We start from the raw sequence: 13,115 nt of genomic DNA, 5'->3' as shown, positions 1-13,115 counted from the left end.
TACAGAGCAATCTCACAAGGGCATTGTAAAGAAAAATAAGGAACAAAATGCATTCAAATTTTCACAAGAGGAACCACAGATGCAACTAAACTATGTCTACACTAGCAACTTAAAGTAAAACTAGCCTGCGTATCGGGTGCCAACTCAATGATTTGATGATTCAAATCTGAATTAAGCCTCAACCTTAAGCAGAGCAGTGATGTGGCAGGATTGGCAGCAACTTCTTTAGGCTTCATTTAACTATAGCAACAAATGTTTTTACAGCTATTCACAAAAGAACTGTTTATGTAATTAATGCTATACGTTCTTATATCAGAACGGAGGTAGCACCACAGACTGACGGACTGCCCAGAGGAGGACTAACCTTTGGAATAAGGAAAAAAGGGAAAAGCAGTGTAGAGTGAATCTATCAAGGGCTTCCAGGACAAAGGCCTGCTGCCCTAGTCTCAGAAGAGCCATTTTGCCACACACACAGATGGGAGGAGACTGTGGCACTAGTGGAGTGCTTTACATAGCATCTGTGACAACTGCAAGTCTCCATCACTAGTGTCTCTGTAAGGCTCACAAAGCACATCTCCAAATCGATGTTTGCTTCCTGACCTTCAAAAGGCTTGTCTGTGCTGAGCTCCTTCCAATCATGCAAATATTAACTAAATATCATTTGTAACTTCTGCAGTTTGAGGACATATCCTGAAACAAACTATAGAAGCATAAGGAACGATGTAATGAATTACAAAAAACACAAAATCAGAGTCTACTGAACTAACTCGGGACTACCAGTACTACTGAAAACAGATTCCATTTACTCAGGGTGAGCCCATCCGACATGACAAAAGCCTTCCTAATCTCCATCTACAAATATTATCAAAAGGAGTCTTTTTGTTTTTAATAAACAAAAACATTTTCTGTTTACATGCTACAAGTGTTCCCTTGTACATCTACAGGAGTTTCTCAATGTAAACTTCTGCATGTTGAGAAGCACAACTAATCGGAACTTCTAGTAGCTTTAAAAAGAAAAAAAAATCTCAAAAACATTCTGAAACAGAAAAAATTGAGAACATAAAATTCCAGAAGGAACAATTACAACACCAGAGGATCCTGCTGCAGATGAAACAAGCTAGCTCTATTGCTTCACAACAAAAACCAAAGAATTCTTTTTAATGAAAATATCTTTGTTTATAGAATAATTCAGCCAGCTATTTTGACCTGATTTTTAACATCAGGATGAGTATCAAAGTTGCTCCTAAGAACGAGTTCAACACACACACAAAGGCTTAAAGGCAGACACATGTACATAATTCCAGTACACCTATTCTTAAAGTTACATGTTCTCAAGTGCTTTGTAGAACTGAAGCCTATGCAAATACTACACTGCAAATCAAACTGAGTGTCTAAAGAAAAAACCTATTTTAAAGCTAGAAATGATCACATTTCTTCTCTTGAACCTGACTCTCATTCAACTGGAGTCACCTGACATCTTTCCACCAACTTCTACAAAATTTGGATCCTTTTTTTAATGGTAACAGACACACAGGACAGTTGGTAACAGGAAGTTTCTATGCTAGAGAATCCAGTTATATGATCTGGACACATTTCAAATGAATTCTTACCTGTGTTCATAGGTAAGAATTTTTCAGTGTCTAAAAGGTTGGGCATTTAACTTCTCAAACTTTCTGAAAATACCAGCTCATATGTAACATACAAACACACATCACCATGTGACATAACTATTTTATTAAACACTGTCTTATGACAAGTCCATCTCTGCTCATGTTGTGCTGATGAGCACTAGAAAAAACAATTAGAAAACAGAGAATAGTGTTTTCAAAAAGCTACAGGATTAGAGTAGTCAGTTACAAGACTAGTTAAAGTGATTATGAATACTATAATTTATAACAATTTTAAACATTTGGTTTTCAGTCTTGCTAAGCCTTCATTCCACTTTTGCTGCCCCATTTTCATGTTAGTAACTCTCCTTGTTTTCACTCACAGTACACCAACTGGAAACCAGAATCTAGTCAGTCAGCTTTATTTTTTTCAATCTAGGTTAAAGTTGAGCTTCTTGGGGCAAAAAAGAAACATAAAATATAACCAAATTGAGACTACAGTAGCTTACATACAAAATCAACCAATCTGGACTTTGCGTAGCATCAGTTTCAATTAATAGTCTCAATAAACTATACACCAAACATATCAAAAACTCCATATAAAAATGTTTACTGACATCAGTGCAAGGATACAGTTACTAAGTCATTTTTCACTCCAAGAATCAGAAAGGTATTTTCCACTTTGGATTTAGCAAGCTTGCCATATCAAATTAAACCTTTTCTTCAAAATACATGATTTGGAATATTTTTAGATTAAGCAGCTCAATGCTTGGAAGAAAATCATATGCTTAAATAGATTCTTTCAATTTCACCTTGTATTAATTTCACTTTTACTGAAAAAAAAATTTCAAAAAGTACCACATAATAGGTTTTAAGCACAACAGCTATGATACCAATGATCCCTAAGCAAGACTTTTATAGACAATTGGAAAAAGAGCTAAAGAAGCTATGAAGCTGAACTCCTGCTGCCACAAGAAATACTGTTCTTTTAACAGGATGGCATCAGAATCCAGGTTATTCTGTCATAATTTGCTTTCATTATTTTGCCATCTACCTACCATAGCAATCCTTTGAGAAGCCTTACACACACCATTTTCCTAACTCCTACTAACTCAGTTTAAAAGCACAGGATTTCTGTAACAATTATAAAATGAGTCCACTTAAAGTGTGCAATTTGATATAAATTTGAAACATTTAGATTTCCTCCCCCAAGAGAAATTAAATACAAACATAGTATACCTACTGCACAGTATAATAATATTGGGCAGCTAAACATGTGAAGCAAGCATACATGCACGCACTAAAAATTAGAACAGGGGAGGTGTTCATACGTATTATCAGTTTTCTTTGTAATTAGAAGATCAAACTTTAAAAGGGTGATAATTTTGTTAGACCACAAAACAGGATCAGTGACACAGTCTTTCTATCTTAGCACATCTGTACTTCCTGCTGTACTCTACCTTGTTCTGATTACTGCTTTAGTAAGCATGAGGAACCACCTAGGTAAGCATGCCTGCATGCTGTGCAATACCTACAGCTAGTTGCTCTGAGACTTAACTGAACGAGTAGAATAATTTTTCTGTTCTTATCCCTTCTGATATGCTATCAAATCTATAAAGGAATGCTGGTTCTACTGTCACCATTTAACACCAAGAGCAACTATAAATCCATTCAAAACTATTTAACTTTTCAGCTACTACAAAGATTTTAAGGACACTTTGCTAAGAAACATTTATTCTTTGCTTATAAAATCTGCAGTCTAGGCACAGAAATTCCTTTGAAGAAGAAAGGTTAAAGATGCACTCAAGTTCCCGAGAGGCAGACGGAGTAAGCAAACAGCAAACTGTAAGAAAACCTGTTCCACACAGATAATTATGAGTCACTTCAAGATCAATTCTGTGGACAGCCAGTAGGACTGCTGGCTAGGACTAAAATGAAAATGTCTCTCTGATGCAGCATTCTGTAACACTCTCAGCAAATGCAGAAATAAGGGGTTATCAATATAAAATATTTTCCTGAAATCACTACAGTTTGTTTACTTTTACCTTTAGCAGCAGAGTGCATAATCTATTTCTCTAGTGCAACTATCAGTCTTTGGAGTTCCCTCTGCTGGACACTTACCAGACTGCTGCATTTCCAGGCCTCACATGGTGCCCCGTCCACTCTGAGGCTCTCTTCGTTCTCAGCAAATCAAGCCCCTAACTACTTAAATCACCGAGTTACAGCAGTTCCCTAGCTTTCACTTTTCTATGAGCAACAGCAAGCAAGCAGTCATGGGAACAATCTCAGAACTGGTTTTTTTCCTTATATTGTTCACACTTGCTACTCTTCTTGCTACTTACCTAAACTGTCTGCTTTTTCCTTTCCATTTAAGAAGCTGCAGGCCCTTGCAAAAGGAAAAGAGAGTTCTGTGCACTGGCAGTCTGGCGTAAATGGATGCTGCCAGGTCACGCACAACGCTAACAGAGCCTCCACACCTCTAACTGAGCACTCACCAAACTGCTATGCCTGGGCTCCAGACACATGGCCTCTGCAGATTCCAGCTGCTGTCACTGGCTGAAGCCTTTGTGTAGCTTCAAGACCAGCAAGCAAGACCACAAAGACTCCCACACAGCTTAAGCACACACTCCTCCAAGAATTTCACCTTGTGAGATTTGTAATAAATCTGTAAGACATGTGCTGCACACAGAATTCTAAAACAAACTGCTCTTAGTTGAGACAGCACATAAAAGCATGGATCCAACCAAAAACATACCTTTTGCCTCTGTTTTTTCACCAGTCTTTCTTTAGACCTATGCCATATCAAAATCTTCCAAGGAGCACCTCAGTCATTTCTGCTGTCCGCAGCTTTCCTACAAATCACAGATCCTTTTTCTGCCCTGCAAATCAGCTTCCTTCCACCTGAGAAGTAGCTCTCTACTGTGAAAATGTATCTTTCTGGTCTTTTTTGCCTCCTCATTCTGGCTCCCCAAAGCAGTCTGTCAACAGTTCTCTTTGCTCTGCTTTATACTCTTCCCTCTATACAAAGAAGCAAGAGCTTAGGATACAATTTGTCAGCTTGCTGCTGCCAAAAGGGATGATCCCACTCTCAGTCCTATTTCCCCACATCTCCTTCCATTTTCCTCTACTAGGGCTGACTCAGCAGGCAGTTAAACCAACATAAAGCTCATTATACTAAAGGGAATAATTCTGCTTGACTTGGCTCCCTGCACTAGTTCACCATACAGAGGCACACAAGCAACAGTGTCAGCACCAGATCAACAACAGCACCACTTCCTTCAGAGGTAAACTAGCTGTCAGCCCAGCTTACCTGTACCAGGCTGCCTCCTTATTGCCTTCACCTTCTGCAACTTGGTGCCCTACCAGGGCAAGCAATCCTGTCTTTGCCTGTGATCTAGGAGCTATGGCAACTACTATACATATGGAGACCTTCAACTGACACTACAATTCCATCACGTTGATCAACACTCAAATTTTACACAAATTCATCCATCATCAGAACTTAAAAGAACAGCTGTGCTCCAGTTCACTTGCTTTAGTAGCCTCAAATGAAAAAACCTTCAGGTAAAAGCTCATCTCATTCTTACTATTTTAAGCAGATAAAAATGCACAGGTGATAAACTGTGACAGCACACAAAGACTGCACGACTAGTTACCTCCTGTAAAATTTTAGAAGGAAAGTAGGGGCAACAGCCACCAAAAATGGGGGGGGGGGGGGGGAGTAAAACTAGGTTTCCACTGAGCTCAACCTTCAGGCAAAATTTTCACTGTTTCACTTCTATCAACTGCTCTTACTACATTTCAGAAAGATCAAATGGGTTTGATACAACTTATTGTTGACGAACAATATTCAGCTAGTTATCTCATATCTAACTACAGATAGGTTGTACGCAGATTGATCCATTTGCCTGCTTCTCCCCATCCTACCACAATTTTAAAGGGATTAACCATATTCTATCTTTTACCATTTCCCCCCCTTCTATTTTTTGAAAGATCTCAGAAAAAAACTTGCAAAATAGTTCTGAGTTCTTTAGGAACCCTACATCAACTTCATCAAGTACAACTAATTAAAACATAAATCCAAGCACTCTCCAATTTCTTTCTTTCCTCATCTTTCCAAGGTTTTTGTCACCAATGCTATTTGCAGGAGCCATCTAACCATATCTGACATTTGTCAGAAACAAGACAGACAAAGCTCTTCATGATTCACAGCATCAGCCATCAACAGCTTACTACCTCCCTCCCTTAGGTAGGGAGGTACTACCTCCTTTCCTCCATTTTCCTCTTACAGCTTCTGCACTCTGGAATAACTTCTTACTCTTGAAACTCCTTGCTAGTTTCATTTTCTGCCCTGCATGGTCCAACACTTGTTCTGTAAGTTCACAATTAACCCTAGCAACCTGACCTAGTTCCACTATGCTGAGCAATAACAAGGAATAGTAAACAGTCAACCTGCTCAAAAACTCCGTATGCTGAACACAGCTGAAGATTCATTCCAGTTTCAGGGCGTTAGCTTTATTCATAACGAACAAAGCATTTACTTCAGAGCTCTACTCCAGCTTGGCTACCTCTCACAGCACTATTCCAGCCACATTCTGCACAGTATCCAATGCCACTCCTTCTCCTGGAAAAGCAGTAGGAAGCTACCTCCAACAGTCAGCATCTCCCAGCAGGATTCCCCCCACCCCATCCCCACCCCATTTCCTACTAGATATGGGCAAGACTGCTAGTCTGTTGCAGGAACATCCAGAAGTGATATGTTTGTTTTACAGTAGGCACAACACATGCACATTTTACTCATTAGAAATAAAGTAATTAAATGGTGTACTCTGAACATTATGTCAAACCGTTAACACAAACGGCAGCTCACAACGTGGGAGAACAGCGCATCCATTCTTGGTCAAGGCTGTCTTCTCTGGAGACAGAATTGTTGCAGGCAAACAAAGGTCCGTTTATCAACAGAGAAGCATTGCTTGTCAACAGAACCTCTGCCATTCTATGCTTTCCTTTGTGCTGCTTACTAGTTTGAAGTTTCATTAAAACACAGTATCAATTCAGCCCACAGATTCTACCACATGGTAGGAACTACCAGGAGCCTAGTTTTCATTCGGGGCAGTCTGGTCTAACTTACCCTTACAAATGTCAGAAGGAATTCCACTGAATAAATTACTGCTAATACTACATAAGTACTATTTTGTTGTATTAAATTTAAAAAAGTAGTCCTGCAAAAACCTCTCGGAAGAAATGAGACATTAAATGTGTTCATTACAGCTAACCATGCCAATTAACATGCTAAGTGCTTGGGAACAGTCATAGCTAGGATAAGTTCCACACATGTACTATTTATTCTCAAAGATGCATGTGAACATTAACAGTAAAGACAAGGTAGTTTTCCAAAGCCACATATCCCCAGCCTAGCCATTTTTCTCCAAACACCATTCCCAGTCTGTCCTTTGGACAACAGTCAATAAGGCACAACATTGGCCTTGTTATTCTCTTTCACTTACAACAGAGGTGCTAAGAGACTAAAAAAACTTTTGTTATGGTTTTATACTTTTTAAAACAACATCATTTTTACGGTCACAAATCAATTTTTAGGAATGTTTTCCAGTTCAGAGCATTTGAAGCAAACTGTATTTACAAATAAATAAATAAATAAGAAATCAGACATTACCAGAAGGATCACAGCTAAACCCCAGGCGTACGATGAGCTAGCAGCACAAACTAACCAGGCTGAAAACTAGTGTTTATTCTTGAGCTAGTTTTCAGTCAGAACAGTTCTCTGATCTGGCTCACCGAACAAATTCTAGTACAGCTACAAGAGACTTCAAGACTGTGTAGGGTTGAACAACTCTTCCAGCAGCACCTGGCACTTAGGTTAACTTCAAACCACCATGAAACCTTCATTTACTTTTCACAATTTATTTCATTAAGGAGTTCAGGCACCTAGCTCAGGGCCGTGGAATTGCTAGAAAGGCCAGATGCCCAAGTATCTTGTGAGGCTCCCTGCTCCCAACCGCAACATTCATGACCTGTTGCCTGAATTAAGTTCAGACGCTGACTATCCTACGTCAGAAATCTAAGACAAAGTTTGTTTTGTTTGTTTGTTTTTAATTGTTTTAGAAACCATGCACAATGGCCAGCTAAATATTTCTGCAGGGCATCCTCAAACTGGACAGACAACAACAGGAGATAAAAAATACAACGGGTTACCCACTCAGTGGCAGGACTTTTCTCTCATCCAAGAGCCTCCCAAAACAGTCAACCTATCCATTAGTTTCTAAGTCTAGGTTTTGGCAACTTAATTCTGAAAACTTCTAGCAAATTTCTGCTTGTAAAGAAATGTGAGCTAAGCGACAGTGGTTATGGAGGATACTAACTACCTTGCCTGTCATAAGCAGAAGAAAATGCAATCATATGGAATCAGAGAAATTCAAATATTTACTGAAGCCACAGTCATATGATGAGAATCGCCACCAGTAGTCTTTATGCTATAAGCTAATGGACAGGGGACATCCAACATATTAGTAAAGTTATGTTTTTCTGGGCTTCTTGATGGTCATTCTGGAAGATCACAAGAAAAAGCTGAACAACTACTCCCCTCCCCCTCCCCCCCCCCCCAAGGGCCACAAAAAGGAGATTACTGAATTTATACACAGGTTTAATTCCCTCACAACCATAATCCCAATAACATGGTATTAGCAACAAACTCATTAAAAATGATTAAAGATAAGAAATAGCTTCAGCACTTAAATGTTAACTGAATGGTAGCTTTCAAAAGGAACAAAGAGTTTGACAATTGTATTCTCAAGTAACTGATTATTTGCTCAAGTTTTTTCCACATTACACCATACCTGGACATTAAGCTCCCAAGAAAGAGGAAAAGAATAAAATAAACCTTCGAAAATATGAAGGGTTCTGAAAGCTCAAGTTTAAACTTCTTCTGACTGTGTATTAATTGTAACAAACACAGACTGTGAAACGTGTAAGCCTTAACAAATGTTAATTCTTGGTATGTTTGCTAGACGCAGTATTTAACTTAAGGGATTAGTTTTTCTTCATCCCAAGCTAAGCATGCGGAGTGTCTCTTTGCCCTTTCTTCTAGGTCAGTCCATCTGTTTTCCTCCAATACCTTATTAATTCTTTTTTGCTTATAATACTCTGAGAGGATATGTAGAGGACAAGGTTAGAATAAAAACCTACAAAATTCCATACAACTATGGAATCACTGACTAAGGCAAGCCCCAAGAGACACAGAGAAAACAAACTACAACTATGTAAAAAACAGCACAGTGCTTCTACTCACCATCTTACTTGGCACGCAGTATTGTGCTGTATCCGTACAAAAACACCCCTTTAGTTACCTGCTTCACAGTTCCTGTGACAGCTTCCTAGTGGAAATGGATGAAAAAATTAAGTCTAGGAGCAGAACCTGGGAGCTGCAATTGTTTTCAAGACATATTGAAAAACTAGGGGAAGGATAAACATGCCATATCTGTAAGGCACAGACAATTCCTTGCTGGAATGCCTAAAACTGATTTGTGTCATGATTTCAGGTGGTTCAGGAAAGCACAGAACAGATAGTCCAGCTCTCAGAAGTGAAAAGAAAATCTTGTACCAGTGTCTAACAACTTTTCTAACTGCATGAAGGTAAGTACCCAGAAGAGAGCCAGATATGATGCAAGGACTACCTAAAATCTCGTCCTCATCCTGATTAGTTTTTGCACGCTACTTCAAAGTGATGTTCCCTAGTTAGACAGCTGGATTGAGGCCAGAACCAGGACTGTGCAGGACCAAACTGCTTTTAAAATCAGGAACTGCAGCATCTGCAAAACTACCAGAATAATGTTACTTTTCTCCCAGTTCTTCAAAGGCAGTTTTATTTCTGCCTGTTCTGTGTTGCAGAGTTCATCTTTTCTAAACCTCGTTTGTAGGATGTATAGCTCTATCATCCCCCAGCCTGCTCACAGCTGAGCACTCAGAGCAGCTTTCTACTTGCACATTTTGTTCCTGATGCTGCTTCCAAGCAGCAGAGAACAGCCTGAAGGGACTAGAAAATATCTATAGGCCGAGTATTAACTCATGCCCAAATTAAGTTTTTTGAGACCCTCACTGAATGTATTTGCATGGGCTTGTAAATGACCGTGTTGTTATGGAAAATTCATGTTTTATTACCATGAGGCTGCAAAATAGTATGCACAGTATGTACAGCCATATGCCCTCAATAGCAAAAGAAGTTGATTAAAAACTTTGATAAACATGCCTGTGCATGTTTGCACATTTATGAGTTCAGTGTGACTTTAGAGGCAATTACCAAGGTACAGCAATCTCTAACAGGTTACAAGTGTATGTATGGATCAAATGTATCAATCATTTTTTAATAAGTGTTGGGAAACAGTGGATTGAATCAAAAACACCTAAATGATACAAACATCCACTCTTGTCATACACTGGCAACTTCAGAAACACATTTGCTGAATGAGAACTCTGGAGAGAATATTTTTTCCCAGAACTCTTCTACATAAAGACCCAGAAATATATGCCATTTGCATGTAGCACCCATATAGAACAGTTTTCAGAAACTGAACAGGATCATTGCACAGCAGCTTCCAGATGTGATAAGCCTCTGAACAACAGAGAATCCTCCTCTTCTGAAAAAGTAAACTAGGCCTTGACCACAGTAATGATCAAGTCCTTCACAAAATACAACATGCCACAAATGTAATCATCTCAACCTCCTTCATCAGTCTCCAGTCCAGCTGCTCCAGCATATTCCAAATGATTTTTAATGACAGCATCTCATGCTCTAGAGCAGCTGGCTACTCAGGGCAGGTGGTGACTGTCTCCCAAGCTGTTCACTTGTTTCAGAGGAATCTAAAAAGCATCAGTTAAAAGAAGCAGGGTAACTGTATGCTCCTGAGCTAAAACGGAAAAACTTCTTGTTCAGACTTTTTTGCAAGGTCTGTATATTAGGCTTATTTCAGAAGAGGCGTTTAACGTTACACTCTAAATCCGCATTAATATAACCAAACAAGTGCCTCTGTCATCTTTGTTCTTGGTCACTCTGGGACAACATAATGAAAGGAAAACAATTTACCATATCAGAGACCTCTGTAGTTTGCCAGTAATCCATAAAAGTTGTCATGCAGTGAAAGCAAATCTAGGCACTTTATAATAGCTCTGTCCTGACAGTTGTACAAGAGTTGCTCAAGTGTTACGTTCTCTCGACATGCCCTATGTTTTGACTCGCTCCTAATTAAGGATGTTTTAGAAAAGGCAACTATATAATAAAAAGTACAAACTGTTTACACCTGCAAAGTATATTTCAAAATTTTCACTTGATTGTGAACAGTTTAAATGTAGTTTCGTGATGAAGACAGTTTTATCTCAGTATTCTACAGAGCAAAAACCACTGTTTATATTTAAGACTAACTAATTCTACAAAGCCTTATTTAGGCTTTATGGGATGAAGGGACCAAGCTGTGTCTTTCACAGGCACTTCTATTGCAACAGTACAACATGCCCAGGTAAGGAGAGCTACCTACGTGAATATGTCAATGGCTTGAATAGCAATCAAAACTTAAGGAAAAAAAGCAGTGACAGAAAGAGCCTACTCAAGTTTTCATTACTGTATGTTTACCTTGTGGCTACTACTGTCAAAACTGCCTTGGTAAGTACAACCTGTGAGAAAAACACCCTTTTTCCCTGTCAACAGAGTTGTTTGTACTCTGCTTTACAACTATCACCAGTACTGGAGTTATTAATTGCGATACTCAGAAATACGCAGTGCAAAGCAAGAGTTTGAGAACCTTATAGCCATGATGTAGGCATATTCTTTATATGGCTGACAACCTTAACACATTGCAGTCAGCTCCACTGGGAACAATGAACTTTTCACCTCAAAATTAACACAGTTCTCCTCTGCACACTGAGGAGTAGCATAAGAGACAGGCTAGTGACGACACAAGGCCAAACCTCCATCATCTTTAATTCTTCTAAACGCCTAACGGTTATCATACCAATGAATGTGGAACCTAGGAGTACTTAAAATCTGTTAAGTACTTTTCTTGTTACATTTATCTATTTTATTTATGAGATCTGTCACAAGTTCATCAGGATTTACCCTACACTGGTAGCTTCCCCATTTCCCCCTGCCTCCCCCCCCCCCAGAACAATAATTTGCAGCACAGTGCTGAGCTCATTACTTACACATCTTCTATGACATCCAGATCACTGCCTCCAACTTGTATATAGATTTTAAAACACATGATGCTTGGTCAAGATCTGTGACAATGCTTTGGATGAACTTGATTTATATCTCATATGGAGCTATAACCTAAAGTGTAAACTCTCCTCCTCAATCAGCTGCAAGGAAAAAAAACAGATTACTATCCTGGGAAACATCATTACCCATATTCACTCCAAACACTTTGCCATAATTACCTATTTTTGAAGAGGAGGGGGAAAAGGGGAGAATACAAAAACATTTTAAGAAAAAAACTGATTTAAAAATTTTGATTTTGATTTACTGATTTATTTTAAAAAATTCCAAGGCAGTTAGTTTGGGCATTTAAATTTCTCATCAGTACTTATCTGACTTACAGAAAATTACATGCACGCACAAAAACACACATCAAGCATCCTGTAAACAGACCTAGCTCAACCATGTTAATGAAGGAATTTACAAGAACACTGGTGTGCAACTTGGATTAAAGCAATAAATACTTTCACAGTTTCTTCCATGGTTACAACTATCTAGCTACAAAACTACTGCAGCCCATTAAGAAAAGAAATATCAGCTTGTCATTGCGTAGTTTGTGAGAGTTCCCAAAGCTATACACCACTAAAACCATTCACGTAATAGATCAAATGCAACAAGTTTCTTTTAACTGTTTCTGAGGAGGGCAGTCAAAGGAAGCACTCTTTCAGCATGTGCTTTTAATGGACTGTACAAGCTCACTGCAAAAATTAGCAGGCTTGTGGCTTTTCAACCATCTAGAAGCAGAGTATGACAAATACTGACTGCAATGTAAAAATATTAGCATATACAAAAGAAAAATATTTTCAAACAAACTCTACAGAGAGAATTTTATTTTGTTATTCTGAATATCGTGATGAAATTTCTCCTTATGTACTCAACACTAACTTCATCTTTGTTACATAACCCTAAAAAGTATTTATCCATGTTTAAACATTAAAATTATAAAACTATCATACATTTGTAATTCAATAATGAAATTAGATTTTTCTTCATCAATCATCTCTATAGCTCATAGCTTCATTTTTTTGTAAATGAAAGTATCTACTGCAGATACAAAATTACCTTATTTAGAGCATGCAGTGTCGCAAAAGAATAATCTGGAAACCCATTTAGTAACTACTGCAGTAAAGGTGATATTCATTATGTGTGTAACTAGAACTTCAGTACAGTCAAAATACAGTAAAAATACAAGGCAATCAAGTTTCTAAAGATGACATTAATCTAGCCTGCCACCTGTAAAAACCCAG

At 38.4% G+C, this 13,115-nt stretch overlaps 1 protein-coding gene across 6 annotated transcripts in view; it reads right to left on the bottom strand.

The window, feature by feature from the left end:
* Positions 1–13,115, bottom strand: part of MCC (MCC regulator of WNT signaling pathway) — a 217,772-nt gene that overhangs the window by 187,233 nt on the left and 17,424 nt on the right. Inside the window, exons 1-2 of one of the 6 annotated variants that reach the window (XM_026120082.2) lie at positions 11,817–11,939; positions 8,914–8,998 (exon numbers count right to left, since the gene is read on the bottom strand). The exons of 4 other annotated variants lie outside the window; for them this stretch is intronic. Coding sequence is in view for 1 of the 2 variants with exons in the window: in XM_026120079.2 (XP_025975864.1) it covers positions 11,817–11,875 (59 nt within the window). In the remaining variant the exon portion in view is untranslated. Of the gene's footprint in view, positions 1–8,913; positions 8,999–11,816; positions 11,973–13,115 lie in introns of those variants that run through there. One more of the 6 variants, XM_026120079.2, reaches the window with a different exon arrangement.

The sequence above is a fragment of the Dromaius novaehollandiae genome, chromosome Z, assembly GCF_036370855.1.
Source record: "Dromaius novaehollandiae isolate bDroNov1 chromosome Z, bDroNov1.hap1, whole genome shotgun sequence".
In the NCBI taxonomy this organism is placed as follows: domain Eukaryota; kingdom Metazoa; phylum Chordata; class Aves; order Casuariiformes; family Dromaiidae; genus Dromaius; species Dromaius novaehollandiae.
Note: the sequence above shows the minus strand (reverse complement) of the source record. Positions and strands in the feature narration are given on the sequence as shown.